Genomic DNA, 24510 nt, shown 5'->3' with positions numbered 1-24510 from the left:
CAACACCTAGGGAAGTTCCAAAGATGTTGTGATATTGGTTCTCTTGTTGGTTACTCATCAAAGTCCAAAGCATATAGAGTATTTAATCATGCCACCGGCTTGGTTGAAGAAACATATGATGTGGAATTTGATGAATCTAACGGCTCCCAAGGAGCACATGAGAATCTTGATGATGTAGCTGATGAACCATTGAGGGAGGCTATGAAGAACATTTTGGTTGGAGACATCAAGCCTAAAGATGATGAAGATGATGTATAAGTGATTGATCCACCTTCTTCATCAAGTGTGCCACAAGATGGTGAAAAGGATGGGTGAGTAGAAAATGAAGACACTCATTTCTCCCATGAACAAATGGTGGTACAAGCACAAGATGTTGATGCTCCACAACCTCCTCCTCAAGTGGTCAATAGAAGAAATACACCTCTCCTACAAGATCATCCATAAGATCTCATCATAGGGAGTCCATCAAAGGGTGTAATGACTCGATCTCAAAAACTTGCTTCATTTATTGCTTATCACTCTTTTGTCTCTTGCTATGAGCCTACTAAGGTAGAAATAGCTCTCAAAGATCCGGATTGGATCAATGCCATGCATGAAGAGTTGAACAACTTCACTCGTAATGAAGTTTGGACTCTAGAAGAGCGGCCAAAAGGTGCAAGAGTCATTGGAACAAAGTGGGTGTTCCGTAACAAGTAAGATGATCAAGGTGTTGTTGTGAGGAACAAGGCAAGACTAGTTGCAAAGGGGTTCTCTCAAGTTGAAGGTTTGGATTTTGGAGAGACCTTTGCACCAGTTGCAAGATTAGAAGCCATCCGTATCCTACTTGCATATGCATCACATCATGAAATGAAACTATATCAAATGGATGTGAAAAGTGCATTTTTAAATGGCTTTATTAATGAACTAGTCTATGTTGATCAACCTCCTGGGTTTGAAGACCCTAGATATCTTAATCATGTTTATAGGTTGTCCAAGGCACTATATGGGCTTAAGCAAGCCCCAAGAGCTTGGTATGAGCGCTTTTGGGACTTTCTCATTAAGAAGGGCTTCACCATTGGGAAGGTTGACACCACACTATTCACTAAGAAGCTTGATGGGTATATCTTTATTTGTCAAGTATATGTTGATGATATCATCTTTGGATCATCAAATGAAGACTCATGCAAAGAATTTGGTGAATTGATGTCGAAGGAGTTCGAGATGTTCATGATTGGTGAGCTTACATTCTTTCTTGGTTTTCAAGTCAAGCAAATGAAAGAAGGCATCTTTATCTCTCAAGAGAAATACACAAAAGATCTTCTCAAGAGATTCAAGATGGATGAATGTAAGCCAATCAAGACACCAATGCCTACCAATGGATATCTCGACCTAGATGAGGGAGGTAACCCGGTTGATCAAACTCTCTACCGTTCTATGATTGGTAGCTTGTTATATTTAACCGCATCTAGGCCCGACATCATGTTTAGTATGTATATATGTGCTAGATTTCAAGCTAGTCCTAAGGAAACACATTTAATTGCTATAAAAAGAATCCTTAGGTATCTTAATCACACACCAAGCATTGGCCTTTGGTATCCCAAAGAAGCTATATTTGAATTAATTGGCTATTCCGATTCGGATTACGCCAGATGCAAAGTTGATAGAGAAAGCACATCCGAAGGGTGCCATTTGCTTGGTAGATCACTTGTGTCTTGGTCCTCCAAGAAATAAAATAGTGTGGCTTTGTCCACCGCCGAAGTGGAATACATTGCCGTGGGTGCTTGCTATGCACAAATTTATACATGAAACAAACTTTGCTAGACTATGGTGTAGTTCTAGAAAAAGTACCTCTTTTGTGCGACAATAAAAGTGTGGTAAAACTTGCAAATAATCTGGTTCAACACTCTCGTACCAAGCACATAGATATCTGCCATCACTTTCTAAGAGATCATGTTGCTAAAAATGATATATCACTAGAAGGTGTAAGAACCGAAGATCAATTAGCGGATATCTTCACCAAACCGCTAGATGAGGCTACATTTTGTAGATTGTGGAATGAGCTCAATGTACTTGATTTTAGTAACTTCACTAAAAATTAAGCTTGTGTTGTCCCTTGCATTCATTGTAATATACAACATGTTTAATTTTTGGCAATGCATATAGGGCTTGTCTAACATGGTTAAGATAACTGCCGAAAAGCATGTAAAGAAGCTTAACCTTGGATCAAACTTGACAAGCAACTAGATTTACTTACAAGTATTCATATGCATGAATGTTGCTTTATCGTTTCGCTCAATTTGCCCTCTTGTTGTCTATTTTCCTAAAAAGAATTATAGCCTAAGGCAAAATATTTTAAAAAATATGAGGGTTTGAGAGATGTCACTCACATTAGTTCCAATTGGTGTTTATTTGGATCTTATTCAAGTTGGAACTTGATTGGGAACAGGCAGCGCGAAGGAACTTTGAAGATTTGCTGGAAAAGGTACACCGGATGCTGCACTGGACGCTGCTGTCCAGCGTCTGGTCAGTTCACAGGAGGTGAACTGCTGCTGAAGGAGTGATCAGACGCTGCGTTTGTGCGTCCGGTCAGGAAGGGATCCAGCGTCCGGTCGTTTGAAGAAGGAACAGACTGTACTGACCGGACCCTGCCTGCATCCGGTCATGGACCACCAGACGCGTCCGGTCACGATTCCAGAGGAATTGGACCTCTCTGGAATCGACCGGACGCTGGGTGGTAGCGTCCGGTCGCTACCACCGGAGCGTCCGGTCAGTGGATCTCGTGCGGCTTTAGGACTCCTCCTCTGCTTCCTTATCTATTGCGTTTGGGGACCTCATTTAACCGTAGACATCGCGTTTTTTCTTGACCTAACCCCGTACGCCGTCGTGATAGCCAGCACCGCCGCAGATCCTCCGTGCCTCCCGCACCCAAGCCACCACGCCACCGCAGCCGAGCCCGCAGCCGAGCACCTTGCGCCAGCCTCGCACGCCACCGCGCCTCCCCTGCCTGCGCTCGCCCCTGCTCCGCGCCACCGCAGCTGCGCGCCCAAGCCACCGCGCGCCTCTCGCGAGTCAGCATCGTCAGGGTCAAGCCAGTGAGTCCAGCGCCTCCAGTTAGCGTGCAGCTCCAACAAGCGCCATCCGTGCCCTAGCCCTTCCTCCTCGTTGGTAAGGCCAAATCCGTGTTCTAAAATTGCTTCGCTTGTGACCTAGATCTATTTCCAAGCATTGATTTCAAATCATCCAGGGCCGTCGTTTCATCGAAGTGGTTCACGAACCCTAACCCTAGCCGGTTCCGAGGTTCCCCGCGTGACGTCTCTTCTTTTCTCGGATCACCGGTTCATCAGGTAGCATGCCCGTCGTCTCAATTTCGTACCTACATTTCTTGCTTCCTAGGGTTTTCGCATCTATTAGATATATTGTATTTATTCGTATATCCATCTATTCCATCGTGCAGCGAGTCGGTGCCGTTGAGGTTCTTGTGGCAGTTGTCAGACAACTCGAAGCTAAGCTTGCGAGTACGGATCGAGGCCAAGCCTCGGGAGTGTCAGTTTGACAGTTGATCTTCGTCAGCGGCAGTTCATCTTCTTGTCAGATCAGATGGCTCGCACCAAGAACGTTGGTGGTGGTCCGGGAGATGACGATCGGAGGCCCCCGCCTTGCTAGCCTACAGGATCGAAAGGCAAGGCAACGAAGCAGGTGACATCCAAGAAGCGCAAGTACCTCGACGTAGAGACAGCGAGAGCAGCAGCAGTCGCTGAGGCCGTAGAGCGTGCCGAGAGAGGAGGTGCTCATAGTGGTGTGGTCATTATGGATCCACAGCTTACACCGGCATAGAGGGCAGCAGTTGAGGAGGCTGAGCGTCGTCATGGTGGTCCACCTGGGACTGTCATGATGGCAGGATGTTGACTGGCTCTTGTAGAGCCTCGACCTTAGGGGGAGCCCCAGCAGGAGCCATAGCAGCAGCCCCCACCAGCAGAGCCTCAGTCAGCTCAGGAGACTCAGGAGGGTCAGCAGGCCAAGGAGACCAAGCCGGCACTCTAGCTACGGTGCTTTGGTCGTACCAGTGCTATAGTCCCACCGAGGCCAGCTACACAGCGCAGGGGTTCACGCCCACCGCCTAGACCATAGGGTCCGCCTCTAGTGGTACACCTTGACTTGAGGGCCACCACAGCCAGATAGGTTCACCAGCTAAGATTTGTTGAGTTTGACGTGTGGTTCCCTCCGAGGAGGGATGAGAGAGCAGCTGAGGGTTTCTATACACCGCTCCAGGAGAATTTCTATAATGCCTATCTCAATAGTGGGGCAGTGTTTAGATCTCAGCGTGTCTGCAGTATAGAGTCTATTGTGGCAGCAGCCGGAGAGCATATCCACCCCTACTTGTCATATTTGTCGGGGCTGACAGATCTAATTGGCTGGACAGGAGTATATGTACCATCTTGGGTTCGGTAGTTCTACGCATCACCCTATGTTGATCCATATCACAACTTCATTCATTTTGCATTCAACGACAGAGATTACAGGGTGATGAGTTTTAGGGCCTGGGAGATACTGAGGTTACAGGATCAGCCTGTCAAATTGCATGAGGTATGTTATGGACAGCAGGAGCCTCCCAGGCGCCCTCATGGAGGGTTGGTGCCCCCTACAGATCTTGTGCGTCATTGCTTCAAGGAGCCCTTTGGTGAGGGGTCGAGGAGGAACCCCAGTGACCTGACTCCTATAGCTCGTGTGCTAGAGGCCATTATCAGGAGGACACTACTTCCTAGGTTGGGATACAGAGAGGGTCTGACTCGCCTATAGCTCTGGCTCCTTAATGCCCTGATGCAGCAGACCGTGTTCGACATTTGGGACCTCCTTCTATCAGAGATGGAGGATACTATTGCTGAGGGCTTCAAGGGTCGCAGATAGCTTCCATATGCACATTAGATTACTTTCTTGATGCTCTAGTCTGTGCATGTTAGGACCCCAGAGATGGATGCCGAGTACAGAGGTGCCACCACAGAGTTTTTGGCTTATAACATGGCATAGAGGATCCGGCACAGCACACCATAGACACCCGCTCGGCCCAGTCGTCATCCAGATGTTCCAGAGTCAGCAGCTCAGCAGGACGAGATCATCAGAGGCATAGCCGCTACTAAGGAGGAGCAGCTTGAGGCATAGCAGGAGATGACCGAGTCCAGTGACAGTTCAGATGATGATTATCAGCCGATTCCTTAGATGCCTCCACGCAGACACGATGAGAGGCCGGCAGTTCCAGCTCAGCTCCACCAACAGCACAGACGGACCCCGCCCTGATTGCTATTCTTGAGCGGATGCAGCAGGATCAGGCACGACAAGCACAGGAGACGGCTGCTAACTTCACATAGTTTCAGGCTCGTTAGGACAAGTTCTAGCGGCAGCAGCAGCTCCTCCAGCAGCAGTAGCAGCAGATGCATCACCAGCAGTTACTCATGCAGCAGCAGCTTATGGGATTTATGCAGCATATAGTGACAGCACTTGGGGCCCCTCTGCCACAGCCTTCGCCCCAGCTTGCTTAGCCTACACCACTTCGATGACTCCAGCTGTACAGCCTAGTGGGCTTCAGAGTTAGGGACAGCCTCTAGCTCAGTTTGCTTCACCTACAGTTCAGGTGTCCCAATGGTTGTCCTCACCAGTGGTAGCCCCGTAGTTCACTCCATATCACACGGGCTTCTCACCAGAGCAGTCACCCTCGCTTTTTGTGTCTGACACATCAGTCTCCAGGAGTTTTGGCGCATCCTTCAGTGAGTTGACCGGCATGCCTACACCGCCTCATATGCATACTGCCAGTCCTTCTACAGCAGCCCCAGTCGTAGTGACTACTCAGAGGCTCCTCTCATCTGTCGCCTCGTCAGATCCTACGATAGACGTCCCAGCAGCATCACAGGCAGCACCTGCCCCAGCTCAGACCCATACCACTTCAGCGACACTTCCTGCTACAGAGGGTCAGTTAGTACAGAGCTTAGGGTCAGATGATGATGGCGCCCAGTTTCAGCTTGCTCCTCGTACCTCAGCGCCCGGCTCATCCGCTGCAGCCCTGTCGACCGACCCTTAGGTTTTGGTGTTTGACGCCAAAGGGGAAGAGGGTTCGAGTATGTAGACTCAGGGGAGTGACTTTTAGGGGGAGCTAGTTATTTAGTATTAGCTTATTATATACATTTAGAGTTTTATCTGTGTGATACACTATTACTCTATGCATTCATGTGTTACTTTCATGCATATTATTATATCTATGTGATAGTGATATCTACGTGATTGCGATAAATGACATGTGTGCTCTCTACTTTGCATTATTTATATGTCATATCACTTGTGTTATGCTCATTTGCCTTTGCTTCCGCTTTTATACTCCGATGCAAATGAGCTTTGTTACTTGTACTCTTGTTTAATTCATATTCTTTGAGTACATTATGTTGGCTTGGGTCGTATAAGCTTGCCTAACACTTTTGTTCTTATTGACAAAAGCTTATATGAACCAAGCCCGTCAAAAACCTCACTCTTTCACATACTCGAGGTGGTATTGTCATCAATCACTAAAAAGGGGGAGATTGAAAGCATCTAGGCCTCTAGTTGGGTTTCGGTAATTAATGATAATACAAGATTACTATGACTAACGTGTGTTTTGCAGAGACAAGTAAGTTAGGTCATGGTAATGGAGATCAATTGGGCAATTAAGGTTGTCATGCCCCTACGATGGAAATCGTTTCGGTTTTCAAAGGATAGACGACAAGGTTAAGGATGACTAGTTCTAAGTGTCGATTGAAGTTGGAGTGACACTTAGAGTAGTTTAGGATTTTGCTTTTCCTTTGGCCGTACTATTAAGGGGGTATGGACGAGTAGCTTGACCTAGGTGAGTCTAGTGAGTTAGGTGTGGTGCACACTTATTAAAACTAGCTCTAGGTAGCTCCTATGAATGCCTAAGATCCTTTGGAGCAAACTTCATTCACATATGATCGAGAGTTGAAAGTGAATGGAGGGTCAAATGCTGACCGGACGCTGACCCCGGTGCGACCGGACGCTGGCCGTAGGGTCCGGTCAGTTCATTTGATCAACAAACTACGTTCGGTGCGACCGGACGCTGGAGAGGTCAAGTGACCGGACACTAAAAGGCAGCATCCGGTCGACTCCAGTAAGGTTCCAGAGAAGGGAATCTGCGACCGGACCCTGAGGGTTCAGCGTCCGGTCGAGTCCAGTAAGGTTCCAGTAAGGGTTTAATGCGACCGGACGCGTCCGGTCAATGGTGACCGAACCCTGTCAGCGTCTGGTCAATACATTTTCACTGGTTCGCGGGTTGAACTGACCGGAGCGTCTGGTCAATACGACCGGAGCGTCCGGTCACCCCGTAGAAGCTCGTAACGGTTCGTTTTTCAGGCTGCCTTATAAATAGAAGCTCCACTCGTGTGTGGAGTCACTTTTGCTCATTCCAACAGCTGAGAAACACGTTTGTGAGTGCCAAGAAGAGCAAGGTCCTAGTGAGGTGATTAAGATTTGAGAATCCAAGAGAGTAGCCTCATTAGTGAATCAAGAGTAGCCAAGTGTGCATCCATCTTCTCATTAGGCTTCGCGTGGTCAAGTGAGAGTTCGTACTTGTTACTCTTGGTGATCGCCATCACCTAGACGGCTTGGTGGTGATTGGGAGCTTGGTGATCACCCGGCGGAGCTTGTGGGTGACCCAACTCAAGTTGTGAGCGGCTTTGGGTGATTCGCCACGACGGAGTGTCGAAGAATCAACCCGTAGAGAGCACTTGATCCTTGCGCGGATCAAGGGGGAGCTACACCCTTGCGTGGGTGCTCCAACGAGGACTAGTGGGGAGTGGCGACTCTCCGATACCTCGGCAAAACATCGCCGCGTTCCTCTCTCTCTATTTACTTTGAGCATTTACTTTGAGCAATTCAATACTTGTTCTTATATTCATAGAATTACTATGCTAGAGTAAGTTTGGAACATAGGTTGCATGTCCTTTGTGCGTTAGAGTAATAGAAACATTTTTCTAGGCACAAGGGGTTAATTGGGCTAACCGTAGGATTTTATTATTGCAAGAAAATTTAGAATTAGCTTAATTCACCCTCCCTCTTGGGCATCTTGATCCTTTCAGTTATCATCATGATTAGGGTTGAGCAAGGATAAGGAAGAGGCAAGAAGGATGGCTGCTATTTTTGTGGTTACCTGGGAACATAGCCCTCAAGACCATTTACGATTTTACGTCTCAATGACAATGCTCCCTTGGGCACTTGAATCTGATCCTTGTACTTTGGGAAAGTTACAAGGGAATGGAATTGTGCATGTCCAAGGAGCTAAATGGAAATGATTCGCAAGGTAGAAATGTCCCAAAGGTACTGTACCATTACTTATATTCAAGTAATCTATGGAATGTGAAGAACTGAAGAATCATGCCATGGCTTAAAATTGTAGTGAGCATGAAGAATCTATTATTATATTCAGTTTCGTTTATTTACTGAAAAACATCACTTCCGTCAATAAGCATGCCAATAGGAGGGTAAAAGGAAAACGATGATTGTTTTGGATTTGCCAAGGTGCACCTCAGCTATGTACAGTCGATACTCGATAGAGAGGTTGAAGCGAGTTACCTTTTGTTACTATGCTTAACTTGAATCTAGCTGATGTTAACCTGCTCTGAGTGCTTTAGCATGATTGGAACTTTGAGAATACCTACTATAATTTATATCACGTGTCTTTCCTACTCAATGTGTATCTGAAACGTGGATTGCTTTTTGACAACTCATTCATATCTATCATCTGAGACCCCTTGGTTTGCTTTGGAATGATTATCCCATAAAATTCTTCAAGTTGTCTTTTCGCAGTATGAGGAGGTCAGCCAGTCGTTGCAAGTTAGGATGTGGTTAGTCGGTTGCAAAGACGATAGAGCACAAGTCTAGGACAGAGACACCTACTGACACTCTGAGGTACCTGGGGCTTTTGACGAAGCATGCACATTGGCAAGGTAATAAGGCTTCTATAGCATCCAAGCAATGGCTTTTATCGGTTATTGCTTTCCTTCCCACTGGGCACTATCTGCATAGCGACAAAGGTGTTCGTTAAGTAATCGTTGATGATGGGGCACTTTTATCCTGACACCTCAAAGGTGATTTGGTCAAGGAATTCAAAGGGCTTTCTCACTCTAGACTTGCACATTATCTAATGAATAGTGCAGACTCCTGCAGTTACTTATCAAAATGAGATTGCAAAAAGTTTGCTGTTCCAAAGCGATCCAATTTACTGAATGCAAGGGTTGTAAATATTGATTCTATCGATCTTGCAAAAATGAGCTTATGTTTCTTACCGTATTTTCTGTCAACAAAAAATGGCATTTTCCCTTTGGCGCCATTGCATCCATAATTAACATACATTTAGATATATATATGCATCTATATACTGTATTCCATTAGTATATTCTTGCGGGCACAATAACATAACAAAAGATCTTGGTTCTATCATGTGGCCGCCAAAGCAGCTGCAATAGCATCTCGTAGCTTGCCCATGTCCCTGTCATCCATGACATCTTCGTTGAGCTCATGTTGCAAAGGCATCTCATTTTGCAGCAACTTTCTTTTTCTTCTCCCCTTGACTTATCTACTATTTGCACACAACCATCATTGCAACAGGTATATAGATACATGACAGATCCTGTTCTACTCTATTAAAAAACACATGTATTGCTGCACTGCTGGACCAGTTCATTACTACTTCCAATTGTAAGTTCCACCTATTATTTGAACTGCATTCGGGTATGCAATGGTGCGGGCGTGCTGCGCTGAATGGGGTGGGAGGGGCAGTGGATGAATAGGGTTCACGTATGTATTTCTTTGATTGATGACAAATGCGGGTAAATAGTTGCAACTTTAGGTGTTCTTTCGATATACCATTCTTCATGGGGATTGGAGGAGATTGCTGAGGAATTGTAGGGGCACTTTGGATGATCGTTTCTTGGCAACTGAGTTTCAATGAAAAGTTATGGTGCCAATTTGTCCTTACACGCAAGTGTACATGTTATAGCCATATATACTTCAGTATATAACATTTCTGTAACCGTAACACAGCTCGGACGGATGCAGTCAAGTTGTCAACATCAATTAGATTAGATCTGAAAAAGGTATCAACGTCGATTCCTGTAAAACCTTTCGGTAGTACCTCAGTTTCACATCTGAATATTCCATTCATCATCCACATGAACGGAACCTTCCTAGGTAGTTAGTGGTGCAACATGCACAGTCAGCACAGGTAGAAGCATCATCGCAGCGGCTGACCCACCGGAATGCATGCGCAACAGGCGAACATCGGAGCACCGCATTGGCCTTAGCGCCTCTCGCCGTCTATCGCCTGAAACGCGGCCGAAGTGCAGATTGCAGGAAGCCAGGAGCCACGAAGGCGAAAAGGCGCGGCCGGGCCATTGCAGGATCTATCGGGATATAATCACACTTCACACACATCGTCAGCGCAGGAAGAAGAAAGCGGCGGACAAAACTTCCATGGCGCACCACCGCATATCTGCATGCATGATCTGCCCTGCCGGCGCTAGCCAGCCAGCCGCTGCTCTGCCAGCGATAGTGGCCACTCGATCACCACCTAAACCAAACCACCCACCAATTATCCACAAAAACGCCCGGGCCCTCCAAACAAATGTTTGTTTTGTAACTGCTGCCCCGTGACTCCATCCCATTGGCCCTATAAATAGCGGGTGGCACCTGGCCATGACAGGGCAGCACGACACCGAGGCGCACACTGACTCCAGCTCTCGGGCCTCTCTCTCGATCGGTACACGTCCCGCGGCAGACAGTTCTTGCGCGCTGCATCGTCGTCGGCCTGCTGACCGCGAACGTTTTCGGTACGTTCCATCCATGGCTCGCGTCGGCATTGTGCTCTGCAGCCTGCTGGTGCTGATCGTCGGCGCGGCGCTCGCGGCAACGGCGGCCGAAGCTCGCGTCGTGCCGCCAGGCTATGCTGCCCCGGACAGCTACGACGTGGCCGGGACCGAGGCGAGGGCGGGCGCGGGCGGCACCGGCGGTGGCAAACGGGGCGGCATTCAAAGGGGGAGGTGGAATGTGCAGAGCGTGCAAGGCGACGGCGCCCGCAAGCGGGAGGTGCCGGGTGGCCCGGACCCTCAGCACCATGGCTAGACATGCATACACATCATCATCATCAGGCCAATGCAATGATCGATGCTGCCATGCAGGCGAGCCTCGTTGTGTGGCTTCGAATGGCACGTCAAGTCACAGTGTCACACGAATATTGATCATTGGATCCATATGTGTTTCCTGTTTCTCTTCTTGTTTCTTTCTTTTTTTTTCTCCAGATATATATTGAGTCAGAGAGGTAAGTATAATCTGCATCGGTTTCAGCCGGGTGTGTCGTGTTTGGAGGTGTCATTATGCTCCTCTGACATCCTATAATGCACACAAGAAACTGAGGCTAGAGGTATAGTACATACATACTGCTGTAGTTTACTTCTCTATGTATGAGTTGTAATAAGCAAGCGCAGGCTTGTAATTGCACCAAAGAGAGCGCCCTTGTAACTTTATTATCCGACGACGATACTTATGGAATGGAGTATATTTTTGTTGTGAGTGAACCATGTCCTTGCATTGATTTGGATTGTTCTTCTTTGCATTAGTATTGTACAGTAATAATGAGACTATCGAGGCCGTCAGCACACTCGGAATGCATGTTTTCCTTGCATGCTGATTGGCTACTGACATCATGATACATGATATGCACCATACAGAAAATAGTATGATACGTACCACAAGGTTTATATCAACCAAAAGAGGGATCAGAGAAAGGCCCCTTTTCGAACAATTTTATGAAAGTTATCTGACACTGATTGGTGCGCACTGTTTCCATGGATTCTATGACCAAGTGTCCGAGCAAGCCGCCCACAAAATTAGGATTAATATATAATACTATAATGCGAGATCACCACGTCATTTGACTCGAAAAGGTCAGTAGTGACTCAGACTACTACTATCAAGATTGAATGAGAGGAAATATAGTGCATTAAAGTTGGCTTCAACCAGGGTTATATTAAAGATCCCACGCATCTTTAGTCCTGGTTGGTGGCTCAGTCCGAGACTAAAGGAGCACATGTAGTCCCAAACCGAGCCACCAACTGGGACTATATGTCCACATTATAATCCACCTTAGCTTTCTTTCTCCCCAAGCTATTTTGAAAGTAGTTGTGTTAGCCTATGTGGTTGCATGCACCCTGTAGCACATGGCACATGCGATCCTAACGATACTCCACTGTTGTCTGGTGCTTCTACATAGTCTAGGTGATCAAGCATCAACTAATTATAATAGATAACAAGAGCTTATATTAGCAAATAAGCATGACTTGGATTCATATAATAAACTGGGTACTATAAGATATAGTATGATTTTAGACAAAAATATAATTAGTTACATATTTTTTTCAGGTAAAACAATTTTTCCAAGATTAAACCAAAATTTAGGATTTTTAATTGCATTATTCTAAAATCATGCTCTATCTTATGGTACCTAACTTGAAATTATTTGAATCTTTATAGACTCATTTTGATGCTTATTCATTGGTATAAGCTCTCATTATAATTAGTCGATGTTGGTCTATGTAGAAGCGTCAATAGAGCGTCGTCACGATTATACGTATGTGCAACAGGGTAGGCGTTGGTCCCTGTCCTGGACAAATTTTCAAGCAGTTGGCGTGGTTGCATGCACCCTGTAGCACATGGCATATACAATCCTAATGACACTCCATTGGTGCTTCTACGTAGTTCGAATGATCAGACATCGACTAATTATAATAGATAACATAAGCTTATACTAGTAAATAAGCACCAAAATGACTCTGTAAAAATTCAAATAATTTCAAGCTAGGTACTAAGATAGAGCATGATTTTAGGGGAAAAATCTAGAATTAGTTACATAACTTTTTGAGGTGAAACCATTTTTCTAAGATTAAACCGATTTTAGTTACACTATTTTTTCATGTTAATGTTTATGCATTTTTTGAAAAATTATTTTGTATTTTTTCGATATTTTTTTAAAACATTTCTAGTCTGATTTACCTGAACTTAGTCTAATTTATCTCCCTCTGATGTGGTGCCACATCAGCATTATCAAAACCATTTAAGGTGAAAAACAAATGGTTTCAAAAGTTGAGGATACTAAAAGGATTTTCCCGCGCGTTGCTGCGGAACTTTCTTAGAAATAAAATTATTGTATGTATGAGTTAAACCTATATGTTCTTATATCCATTCTTACTAAAATTAGACAAGGCAATGAAAGAATCCAAAAAAATCTAATAGAATTAGAGTGAATTATAAGACGATGGAATGGCAAAACAAATAGCAATATATGTGTCGGTGTTTTCGGACCATCGACGGGTAAATTTGTATTTGTGCGTCTGGCTCAGATGGTGTGCTCGGCGGACACAAGGGTTTATACTGGTTCGGGCGGAATGACCCTACGTCCAGTTCGCTGTTGCTCGTGTTACCGACACTTGGTTTGCAGTAGGGGTTACAAACAGGCGAGAGAGGCAGAGGATCCCAAGTCTTTAGTGGAAGGAGTAAACGGGTGCTGAGAGCTCGCTTGCCACTCAGCCGTGTGCTCGTGTCGTACTCTTGTGTTTCAATTTCATCCTCCCCTGTGGGACGCCTTGCTTTCCCTTTTATAGGCAAAGGGAAAGCGCAGGTTACAGCGGAGAAAAATGAGAAGAACGAGAGAGAGAAGAAGGCTTCTAGATCACCGGGTCCTTCTTGTCCTTCATGCGGGTCCCGCCGATCCTGTAGATGTCAACAGGGACGGCTCCACATCGCGGTCTTGTTCGTCACTAGCGCCATGCCCAGGTGTCATCTGCCGGTCATGGCGTTCCACTCCGTCCCGCGCAGACGTCGTGGTGAACTGACACGTCTGTCAACGTCCGTACGAGGGTTAGGCAGAACAACACTGGCATGCCCGATACTGTTCTTGATGTGAATCCTCAGATATGGCTCGTCATGGCCACGGGTTACGTCGAGGCGTGCTAGTCTCTTCCCTAGTGTCAGGGTTTTGACCCAGGGCCATACGCTTGGACCTAGAGTGGTTGGGGACGGTATGGGTCTCCGTCAGATGAGACTAAAACCGTGTCCTTGGGGTCGGACAAGACAGAGCCCGTACCTAAGGGGTCGGGCAAGACGGAGCCCGCGACCTCGGGCGAGACGGGGCCTGCACCCAAGGGGTCAGCGCGAGACGGAGCCCACAACCTTGGACGAGACAGAGCCCGCACCCAAGGGGTCGGGTGAGACAGAGCCCACGGTCTCAAGGTCGGGCAAGACGAAGCCCGCGACCTCGAGGTCGAGCGAGACGGAGCCTGCATCCAAGGGGTCGAGCGAGACGGAGCCCGCACCCAAAGGGTCGGGCGAGACAGAGCCCGCGGCCTTGGGTGAGACGAAGCCCGCACCCAAGGGGTCGGGCGAGATGGAGCCCGCGACCTTGGGAGAGACAGAACCTGCATCATTGGGATTGGACGAGACGGAGCCCGCACCTAAGGGGTCGGGCAAGACGGAGGCCGCAACCTCGAGGTCGGGCGAGACTTTTTAATACGTCTTGATATATCCAGGGAAGTCAGCGTGGGCGCTAACTTCCTTACTTTGGGTATCCCTAATATCAATACCCGACAATATGAATGCCCTCTATATTTATTATATATTGAAATCAAATAGCGCTTAGTGAAGATGGTGTGAACAACTTGTATTAAGAGATTGAAAATTAGTGGGATAACTATTAGTGAGAGGTGATATAGATAGATAGTGAGAAATGATGTGGATGTATTGTATGTTGAGATAAAAGTTGTAGTGGGGTTTAGCTTTATAAGAGATATATAGATTAAAAAACTAGTTTTGTAGTTCAGGGAGAAAATTGGACGACGGCGATAATTAAGGGAGATAAATTGAACTTTGGGTCCTATTAATTGAACTTTGGGTCGTGGCGGCCCGGGTATTTCTCACCTCTTCTGTGAGGGGAGATTGGAGAATATGGTCCTCGTTTAGCTTGGCAGCTGCAGTTTTTTTTTTTTTTTTACTCGGCCCATGAAACATGAACCCACAAAGATAAGATCGGTCGTCATCGGGTCAAGTCAAGACGCGTTAGGCGTTTAAAACAAGCCCGGAACTTTACGTCCCAACCGAGCCGGCGAGAAGCCTTTTCTTAATTAACACCCCGGCGGCACAGGCCAAACCGTCCAAGACGTAATCCTTATTCGTTCACACTAATCTCTCTTCCAACTCTGTTGCTCATCTTTCCCCGTCCCCGTCCCCGTCCCCGTCCCCCTGCCCTCCGCTCCGTAACACGAAACAACTCCCTTTCCTTTTCCTCCACACAAGCAAGACGCACAACCTGCCGGCTGCCGCCCGGGCAAAACCCTAGCCCCGCGATGTCCGTCCCCGGCGCCCCCTCGAGCCGCGGCTCCGGCGGCGGCGGCGGATCCCGCAGCTTCGACTTCGGCGCCGACGACGTGCTCTGCTCCTACGATGACTTCGCCGCCACATCCGAGCCCAAGCGCCCCGATCCGGCCGACAAGGTGCCCGTCCGCTTAATCCACTTCTCTTTTCCTTCTCTGATCTGTCCCTACAGCGAGCACTAGTCAATTGGTTCGGCGTGTTGTCTTGGTGTGGATTTTTGGCTCTAATAAGGTTTGGTATATTTTGTATGCTGGATCGGTAATTTCTAACCAGGACAAATGAAACTGACCTAAACAAGTTCAGTTTCTTATTTAACTGATTCAGATGGAACGTTTTGTGGGTTTACATGTAATCTATGTATGGCTTAATTTTCTGACTCATCTACTGTCTTCGCTATTCTTAAATGACTTTTCATAGTTTTTATCAATTGCCTTTTGTGCAAAATCGTGTCACTCTAGTTTTTGGCATAGCAAGTTTTACATCGTATATATCTGGCTATCTGCAATGCGTTCAGACTATCAGGGTCATTGCGTTTGCAATTTAGCCAACAGACAGTCAACTTTTTCACTTCATGTTAGATTTAGACTGAACTACTTTGTGTGTTATTGCTGTCGTGACATCAGAGCCATGCTATTTTAAACAGGAGCTGCTATGATATTTACCCTTTTGGCCTTTTCCATATCGAATAGTCCCATTGTGAAACAATGATTGATGGTGGCCATGTTTGTTTTACCTGAAGTGTGTTGAGGAAATAGGTGTATGCTTATGGAAACATGACTCTGCATCCCTTGTAATGTGGATTGCTTTGTTTTTTGAAAGTTTTGTCATACTTATCTTAAAGACCCTGCAGAGGCTATTGTTCTCTCGAAAAGTCTCGATGGGTTGCAAACTTGGAACTTTTGAGGGTAGAGTTTTAGGAAACATCCAATGTTTCTATTGTTGATGAACTAGGAAAAATAAATCCATATGTGACTAGACTTTGCGCTTTCTAATGTTGTAAATTTTAGGATGGTTCTTTTCAAAAGGGTCGTTGCCTTGGTATTATGTGCATACTGTTGTATCGAATGCTCTGGGTCAATTGCTTTCTGTGTATATATCCACACGGCTCTATTTTCTGGTTGGGCTGGCTACCTAGCTCAATGTCTTCATATGAATTGGCAAATTAGCGGCTTTTGATCCCTCTGATCTGTGCTTGTGATGATTATGTTTGCCTTGTATTCATTATTCTCAGCCCTCCCTGTGCTTTTGCAACAGGATTTTCATGACAGCAGATTGGGGAGGCCATTTGTGAAACCTTATGAACAAGAAAGTTATGGCAAGGAGGATGTGCTTTCTGCTGTTGAGAAATGCATGAAAAAGTACGCTGATAATTTGCTACGATCTCTCGAGGGAATCACTAGTCGTCTTTCACAACTGGAGATTTATTGCTATAAGCTCGAGAGATCCATAGGTGAACTTCGAAGCGATGTACTTCGTGATGAGACTGACCATAGATTGAAGTCTCTTGAGAAACATCTACATGAAGTAAGTAAAGTGCTATTTTGAGCAAGATGCTTCAGAGTAGATGATGCTTCCACATTACTCCCATGCTATCTGTCTCTGCATTCTTATGAATGAATGAATCTAGTATCAATACTATGATCATGTTATATGCTCATCGATGTCATTATCGTACTATGATAATTTCCCTAGATGAAACCATCTCACTAGAATTCTTGTTGCACCATGATCAGAACATTCTGATACTTTTTATTCAGATATGTTATTTGTCATGTGTGTTGGATATTGTCATTCAGTAAATAGTAAGTTGAGTCCAAGTTGTAAAAGGTACTTAATATAGAGAAGTGTTAGCTTAGTCATTCAAATATATTCTTGTCGTTATGCTGTGTTTTTATATGTGGTACTTCTATGAAGAGTTTTCAGCTCATTTTGATTTTGTTTATTATAGTTACAACCATGGTGTGTAATTTAAACAAATTACACATCATGGTTTTGTTTATTATAATTATAGCCACATAAAACAATGTCGTGGTACCATGGCATACATTAATTTAGAGGGCACTTTCACAAATGATGTAGGTCATGTTGATTGGTCTTCATAGAAATGACATTGCAGGGAAGAGTCATTATGATGGGAGAACAACCCATAGGGGCTTGTCACCTGTGCATCCCAAAAATCCATAATTGTATCATAAAATTTCAGTATACCTGTATCTCAGCATGAAGCTTCTACACCTGTGTATTTTTTTTCTCCTGGAGAACATCTTAAGGACAATTCATGTGGACTACAGACAGAACGTACATGGAAGTCCTATGGTCTAATTTCCCCTCAGGCAATCCAGCCTCATTCACCCTGTTCGCTGATGCTGAAATTAAATGTTGTGAGAGGAAAACACTATTCCATGTCTGTTGACTGTTGTACACTTATGTCTCATGTAGACCCCTTCCTAAACCATGGTTGACGACATTCCTTTGTATATGAATTGGTAGATGTAGGCTGGAACACTGGAGCATATAAGTTAGGTAGATATAGGCTGGACCTCTGGAGCATACAAGTTGCTACTGGTTCTGTCCTAACATGTGCCATGTTCTATTTAGAAATTATCTAACAAAACCTGACCATATCCAAATTTGGAGATTGTTTCCTTTTCGTTTGGTTGATCATCTAATTTTTATTGTTCAATTTCCACATCTATGTTTTATTTTTGTTTATGTATTTAACAGATCTTTTATTATTAGGTTGACATGTTCTCTATTTATAAAGTTACTCTGCTTTGAAAATGATGCAGGTACACAGGTCTATCCAAATTCTTAGGGACAAACAGGAGTTAGCTGAAACTCAGAAGGAATTGGCCAAATTTCAACTTACACAAGATACATCTAAAAAGAAGGAAGATGTACCAACACCATCTATTCCTGAGCAAAAGAAGCTTGAAGAAAACCCTGATACATCAAACCAGCAATTGGCTCTTGTTTTACCTCATCAGGTGATGCCATCACTTGCACCTAGAGCTTCTGAATCAGTCCAACAGTACAAGGATCAACCTGTGCAACAATCAGCCCCTACCCCTCCTGTGCCACAACAGGACCGCTATGTTCTTAGCCAAGCCATCGTCTGCTACCCACAGCGCCAAGCTCCAGGTATCCAGGACACACAGGGGCAACAATTGCAACCAGAAGTGCAATACTTACCAGCAAGACCCCCAGCACAAGATGTTCCGGTCCATGCTCCATCCCAACCACCTCAAGCCGGAAATCAAACACAGCGACAGCCTTACCCTACTTACCAGCAGCAGTGGCACCAGCAATCCTCCCAGCCAACTCCTGCACTGGTGGCCCAGACACAACAGACTTTCTCACAGCCATTTCCTCCACCTGCACAGCAGCCCCAGTTATCCAATGTGCAGCAGTTTCCACCGCAACCAGTACAGCAGCCCCAATCCAATGCTCAACAGTATCCTCCTCCACCAGTGCAACCACAGCAATCTAGCCCACAGCTTCCTCCTCAGGCAATGCAACCACAACATCCTCCTGTGCAAACTCAGATGAGACCTCAAACCCCACCAAACTACCCTCATTATCAACCCCACCAGCCATTGAACCCCACCCCTGAAACTCTTCCTGGCAATGTGGCTATGCAGGGACCATACAGCACTGCTGCTCCATCAGGTGCCAGCCATTCTGAACCGCCATATTCGTATGGAGGGCCTGGCATCCCACCGTCTCAGCTACTGCCGCAGCACAACATGCAAAGGCACCAGCTACCTTCAAGTCAGGGCTCCTTTGGGCCACCTCCAAGCAAAGGGTCCTATGCTGGCCCTCCACAGTATGCGCCACAGGGCAATCCGCAAGGCTACAACACTGGTTACGCGTACCCACCAAGCGGCCCTCCAGCAGTCCAGCCGCAGCAAATGCCCCCAGGTGGAGTCGGCATGAACCATCCGGGGTCGCATATGATGCGTGGCCATCCCTACGGAGAAATGATGGAGAAGGCGATCACCATGGGATACCCTAGGGACCAGGTGCTGAACGTCACCCAAAGGATGGCAGAGAGTGGCCAGCCAATGGATTTCAACACCCTGCTCGACAGGCTGAACGAAGCAGGGTCGGGAGCACCACCCCCACGCGCGTGGTGATTGGATCCAGTTTGGGCGCCGTGCTTGGTGTCAGTTATGTGACTTACGACTGTTATCATGCAGCTAAATAAATAAGATTTGAGCTGATGCCGTGTACTGCTTATCTGTACTATGTACATATATAATTGTGATTTTTTTTCATGTAACTGGTGCAGCACGTGTACTACGAACGTATCGCGCCAATTGGACTGTTCAGATATGTATATATTCGAAGCCAATTACCGGCGGGCATCCTGACATTTTTTTGTAGCGTGCCTGTGTCAAAAAAAAAAAAAAAAAAAAAAAAAAAAAACTGTTGCCCGTCATCCGTCAACTTTAGCTCACCTGCCGCTAATTTTCTTTCCATCGCAGTTTTGTAAGGCCCTCTTTTGGATCCCTGGATCCAACTGCACTCCATTCCAAATTGCGAGAGGTAGATCCAATTATACTTCATTCTAAATTATGATATGCTTTGACTTTTCTGGATGTATAGCTTTTGCTATGCACTTAGATAATATTGTGTCTGGATACAGGATTAAAGCAATGTATCTAGAAAAAACAAAATGTTTTATAATTTAGAATAGAGAAAGTTGATTATAGTAATTACGGTAGTTATAATTATAATAATTAGGAGTGTTTGATTATTGTTGGTTAAAGTAACAATACTATTAATACCGTGTGCATAGATTATTTTCTTCGGAGTAACTTTGTCATAGGGCGTTGAACTTATGATGATCAATATATAATACTGTTTTCGTTAAAGAATATTTTTCAACAATATTATCTTTGTAGACAGCACTTTTAGTTAATGTTGTCTTTGCTAGAGGATAATTTTTAATTGTAACAGTTAGTTCTTAGACACTATAGCTATTGAAATAATACCCCTTCCAAACTACTAGTATAGCTATTGAAATAATGGCCCCGTTCGCTGGTCTGAAACTTGGCTGAAACTGGCTGAAAAACACTGTTCCAGCTGAATTGTTGTGAGAGAAAAATACTGTTCCGGCTGAAAAAAGAAGCCGAACAAGCCATTTTTAAGACAAGCGAACGGGGCCAATACCCCCTTTCAAACTATTAGTATAGTGCTCGTGCTAACGCTACGGCTTCATTTTAGAGATACACATGAAAACAACCAAACGATGATATTTTTTCCGTGCTAACGCTACGGCGACCTTCGGTAGTATAAATCAAACATTTAAAAGATAATATATGCGGTAACAAAGCATGTGGTATATTTAAGATTCACTAAAAAACAACGTACATAATATATTTAAGATATATTAGCACTAATCTCATTTGAAATATATTGATAATTTTCCAGGACACACTCAAAGGATTAGAACTACAATAAGTATATTTTCTACCAATCGTTGCCTAAATAAGTGTCTTGGTGGCAGACTAGCAGTGATCGCCGTGGCAAATGTTCAGCAAGGTCTGTGCGAAGCACCTTTCTACCAAAATATTCTCTACATCTAGCAAGCATGAGATGGTCCAGACAATTGCGGAGCGGGCTTTATCCATGTTTTCCATCATGATGTTTTTCACTCGTTCGACCTGAGCCTTCACTTTGGACAACTTACTCACCTCCTCTGGCTGATTAGTACAGTACTGCATCTGGTCTCTAAGCCTCAACCTGTATTGCCAGTCCCCAAGCATGCCCACAGTGAGGAATAAAAAAAGGGCAGTGTACAGTATTGGAAATGCATCTGAAAGCCTGAAAAAAAAATCTTGTTCTTGCAGACAAAGAATGAGAACTGTTACCCAAAATCTCGGGTGAGACTGTTGGTTGTAGCTGTTGCTGCTTTGCCCCCTGCATATCTTTTGTTAAAGTCCTCCTTGATCATCCCCAGGAAGATCATAGGAATCTGCCGCCCAACTGACTCGATTGCGACTACGCAGTATGCTGCAATTTGATTTCAGTTATTAACCCAGGTGGAGTTGAGCAAACATAAATAATGTTTCTGTGCATCTTATGTTATCACAAAAGAGACCATATTATGAGAAACCAGAAAGAATATCATCTGACAACAGTTAAACCAATAATACATGAGTATTTGTATAACAGTCTTTTTATCTTATACACATGCCATATTTGTATAACAAAACTTGTATATGAAAAATAATCAGTCATCCTAATGATGTAACGGCATGTAGATATAATGTTAGAATCAGACATCCTGTAGTAGATCATTCAGACTACCTAATGGTGATATAAGTATTTCCGGTTCCCTGTTTTCTTAACCAAAATCACAATATAATCATTTATTGAAGCAACCAATATAACAGCAACAAAGGGAAGATTGTGAACAGTAGGCTGTAGTTCTGAATAAAAGCAATGTGTTTTTGTACTTATGAAGAAATCGACAACTTAATTTCTATAGAAGTTCGAAATCATATGCTAACTGTGCACCTTCTATAACCCCAAAACAGTTCATGATAATCGGTAGCATGTCACTTGTAGTCAGAAAATCATGAGATGCAACAAGTTACGACCCTGTTCGCTTGAGCTACTTTTCAGTCATGGAACAATGTTTTTCTCTCATAACATTTCAGCATAAGCCAAATTTCAGCATAAGCGAACAGGGCCTACATCAATTTGCTACGAAACCATCACTTCTCATTGGATAGTACCTGGCACACTAATTTGCAAAGTAGTAATATGTAGTCTCAAATATCTGCAGGGCTTAGTAGGAGCTAGAGTGGTGCAATCCTAAGCTGGAGAGAGTAAAAGCCATGTCTAATGCTGAAACGGCCATGTATCCAAACCAGTCTTATCACAAGTAAATTTGCACCAGCATTCATGATGAATGATCTCATGCAAATAAACCAGCTGTCGATCTTCTGCAGGGCTGGACTAAACTGAGCTAGTGCGTCACCCTTGTAATCATGATTTCCCGGAACCAAAAACGCACGCGTGCATAATGAAGCCTCAGTGAACATATAATACAAGAGTATTTTCCGTCGTCGCATAGATACAAGAGGAATAGAACTGGTAATAGAAGAGCGCAAGTTTCAGGTTCAGATACCTAGGTACCACGGCTTCTGTAAGCTGTTCGCCCTGTAGATGTCCGTGAAGGATTGCTCAAACGCGTCGTCATCGACGCCCGTTAGCCCGGTGTCGTAGAAATTGACCCCGGTGGATACCACAAAGTCGATGTCGAGCTTCTCCCCGACCCTTCCCATCTGCAGGAAATTCGCTGATTACTACTACTACTCTTACCAGTTATTATAGTCCCCAGAGGTAAATTTTCACATCTGATTGGTTTGTTGAGTAACATCGGTGTAGAAAGTGATCAACACATAAATATTTGTAGTTTTGCCGTACGTTGTGATCGGATGTGGCCTAGCACTCAATGACACATGGTTTATACTGGTTCAGGCAACGTGCCCTACGTCTAGTTTGAGTCGGTGACTTTATTCCTGAGCCTAGGTGCTCAAAGTTTGCTGTGGAGTTACAAACGGAAGGGAGAAAGATAGGGGTTGCAAGAAGTCCGGTCAGACTCTAGTCTGAAGGGCCAAGAGTGACCGGAGCTCCGCTATGTGCTAAGTGTTCGAGCGTGCACTCTGTGTAGCTTTAGAGTGTCTAAAGCTCAGCAGAGGGTGAATCGATGTAAGTGAACTAATCGATCTCCCTATTGGGAGAGAACGCATCCCCTTTTATAGATGAAGGGGACAACCTTACAAGAGAGAGAGAGAGTACGCATGCTACTAAGTCTTGTTGCCCACGCCATCGGGTACAAGATGATGGTAGGCGTCCATAACATTGTTGTTGTCAGACGCATGTGGGAAGTTCTACCGCATTCACCATGTATGGTAGATGACGGCGCTCACAACACAGTTGATGTCCAGAGGCATGTGGGGTGAGCCTTACCGCGTTTGTCTGGTATGGGAGTTGATGGCGCCCATAACACTGTAGGGCAAATGTCGACGCCTACAACACTGTTTGGGTTCTGGCATGTCTAGAAGGTTGCAGGGCACCCTTCTGACATGTCATGTCGGTTTCTGTCCTACAAGTGTGCAGGGTACGGTCCTCGGTATCATGGTCAACTTGAGTGCCCTGCCTTACTTGCTCCGTCTGTTTCCTGGTCCTCACCGAGCAGACATCTCCAGTCGGTTGGTTCTAGTCGGCTCTGACTGTGCCAGTTGGAGAAGAGCTGTAGGCAAGGGTTCGGTGCATCTCCGGTCGGAGACGTGGGTCAGAGTTGGAGGCGGTGTTTGGCTAGGCCTTTCGGCCAGAGAGGTAGGCTAGAGTCAGAAGCGAGCGTTGTTCCTCCTTGGCTAGGCCTTCCGGTCGGAGATTGGATCGCCCTTTTAGCCTGTCATTTAGGTATTTGGATCGCAACATCGTCTGCTGGGCTGAGCCTTTGCTAGAAAGTCGACCCATGAGGGACCCCGAGTTTATGAACCAGACAGGAGCTCCCGAGCCCCCGGGTGATTCGGGTAGAATCATCTAGGGGATTTTTGTCTTGATGACGGGTGCACGCGAGCGCACCCATGGGTGTAGCCCCTGAGCCCCTAGGCAATTCGGGCATAATCGTCTGGGGGTTTTTTGTGTTTGCTAGCGGAGGAATTTTTTGTTTTGTCAGCAGGTGCACTCGAGTGCACCCGCGGGTGTAGCCCACGAGCCCCCGGGCGATTCGGGTAGAATCGCTTGGGGGGTTTTATCAGTGGGCTTTTTTAGGGATCGGGTGAGGCGAACTTACGAATCCTGGCATTGGACGCAGCTGAGGCAGCTTACAGATCAGGCGAGACAGATGGATTCACGGATCCTGGCGTCGGGCACAGCCGAGGCAGTTTTAGGGATCGGGCGAGACGGACTCACGGATCCTAGCGTTGGGAGGTGGCGCACTAGAGGGTACTGCACGTCGCTGGCTTCGTCATCATCTGTGAGGCTTTCATTGGGATGGATCCACACGTGGACTCCTTCCGGCGAATCTTCTCCGGGCGAGTCTTGTCGGAGGGAAAG

General features: G+C 45.6%; 1 protein-coding gene across 1 annotated transcript; it reads left to right on the top strand.

The window, feature by feature from the left end:
• Positions 1-15248: 15248 nt before the first annotated feature.
• Positions 15249-19760, top strand: LOC136450464 (uncharacterized). The gene is made up of 3 exons (XM_066450907.1): positions 15249-15548; positions 16684-16953; positions 18219-19760. The coding sequence occupies exons 1-3, from the start codon at positions 15402-15404 to the stop codon at positions 19563-19565; spliced, it is 1764 nt and encodes a 587-aa protein (XP_066307004.1). The 5' UTR covers positions 15249-15401; the 3' UTR covers positions 19566-19760.
• Positions 19761-24510: the final 4750 nt, after the last annotated feature.

This window comes from Miscanthus floridulus, chromosome 5, assembly GCF_019320115.1.
Source record: "Miscanthus floridulus cultivar M001 chromosome 5, ASM1932011v1, whole genome shotgun sequence".
Classification (NCBI taxonomy): domain Eukaryota; kingdom Viridiplantae; phylum Streptophyta; class Magnoliopsida; order Poales; family Poaceae; genus Miscanthus; species Miscanthus floridulus.
Note: the sequence above shows the minus strand (reverse complement) of the source record. Positions and strands in the feature narration are given on the sequence as shown.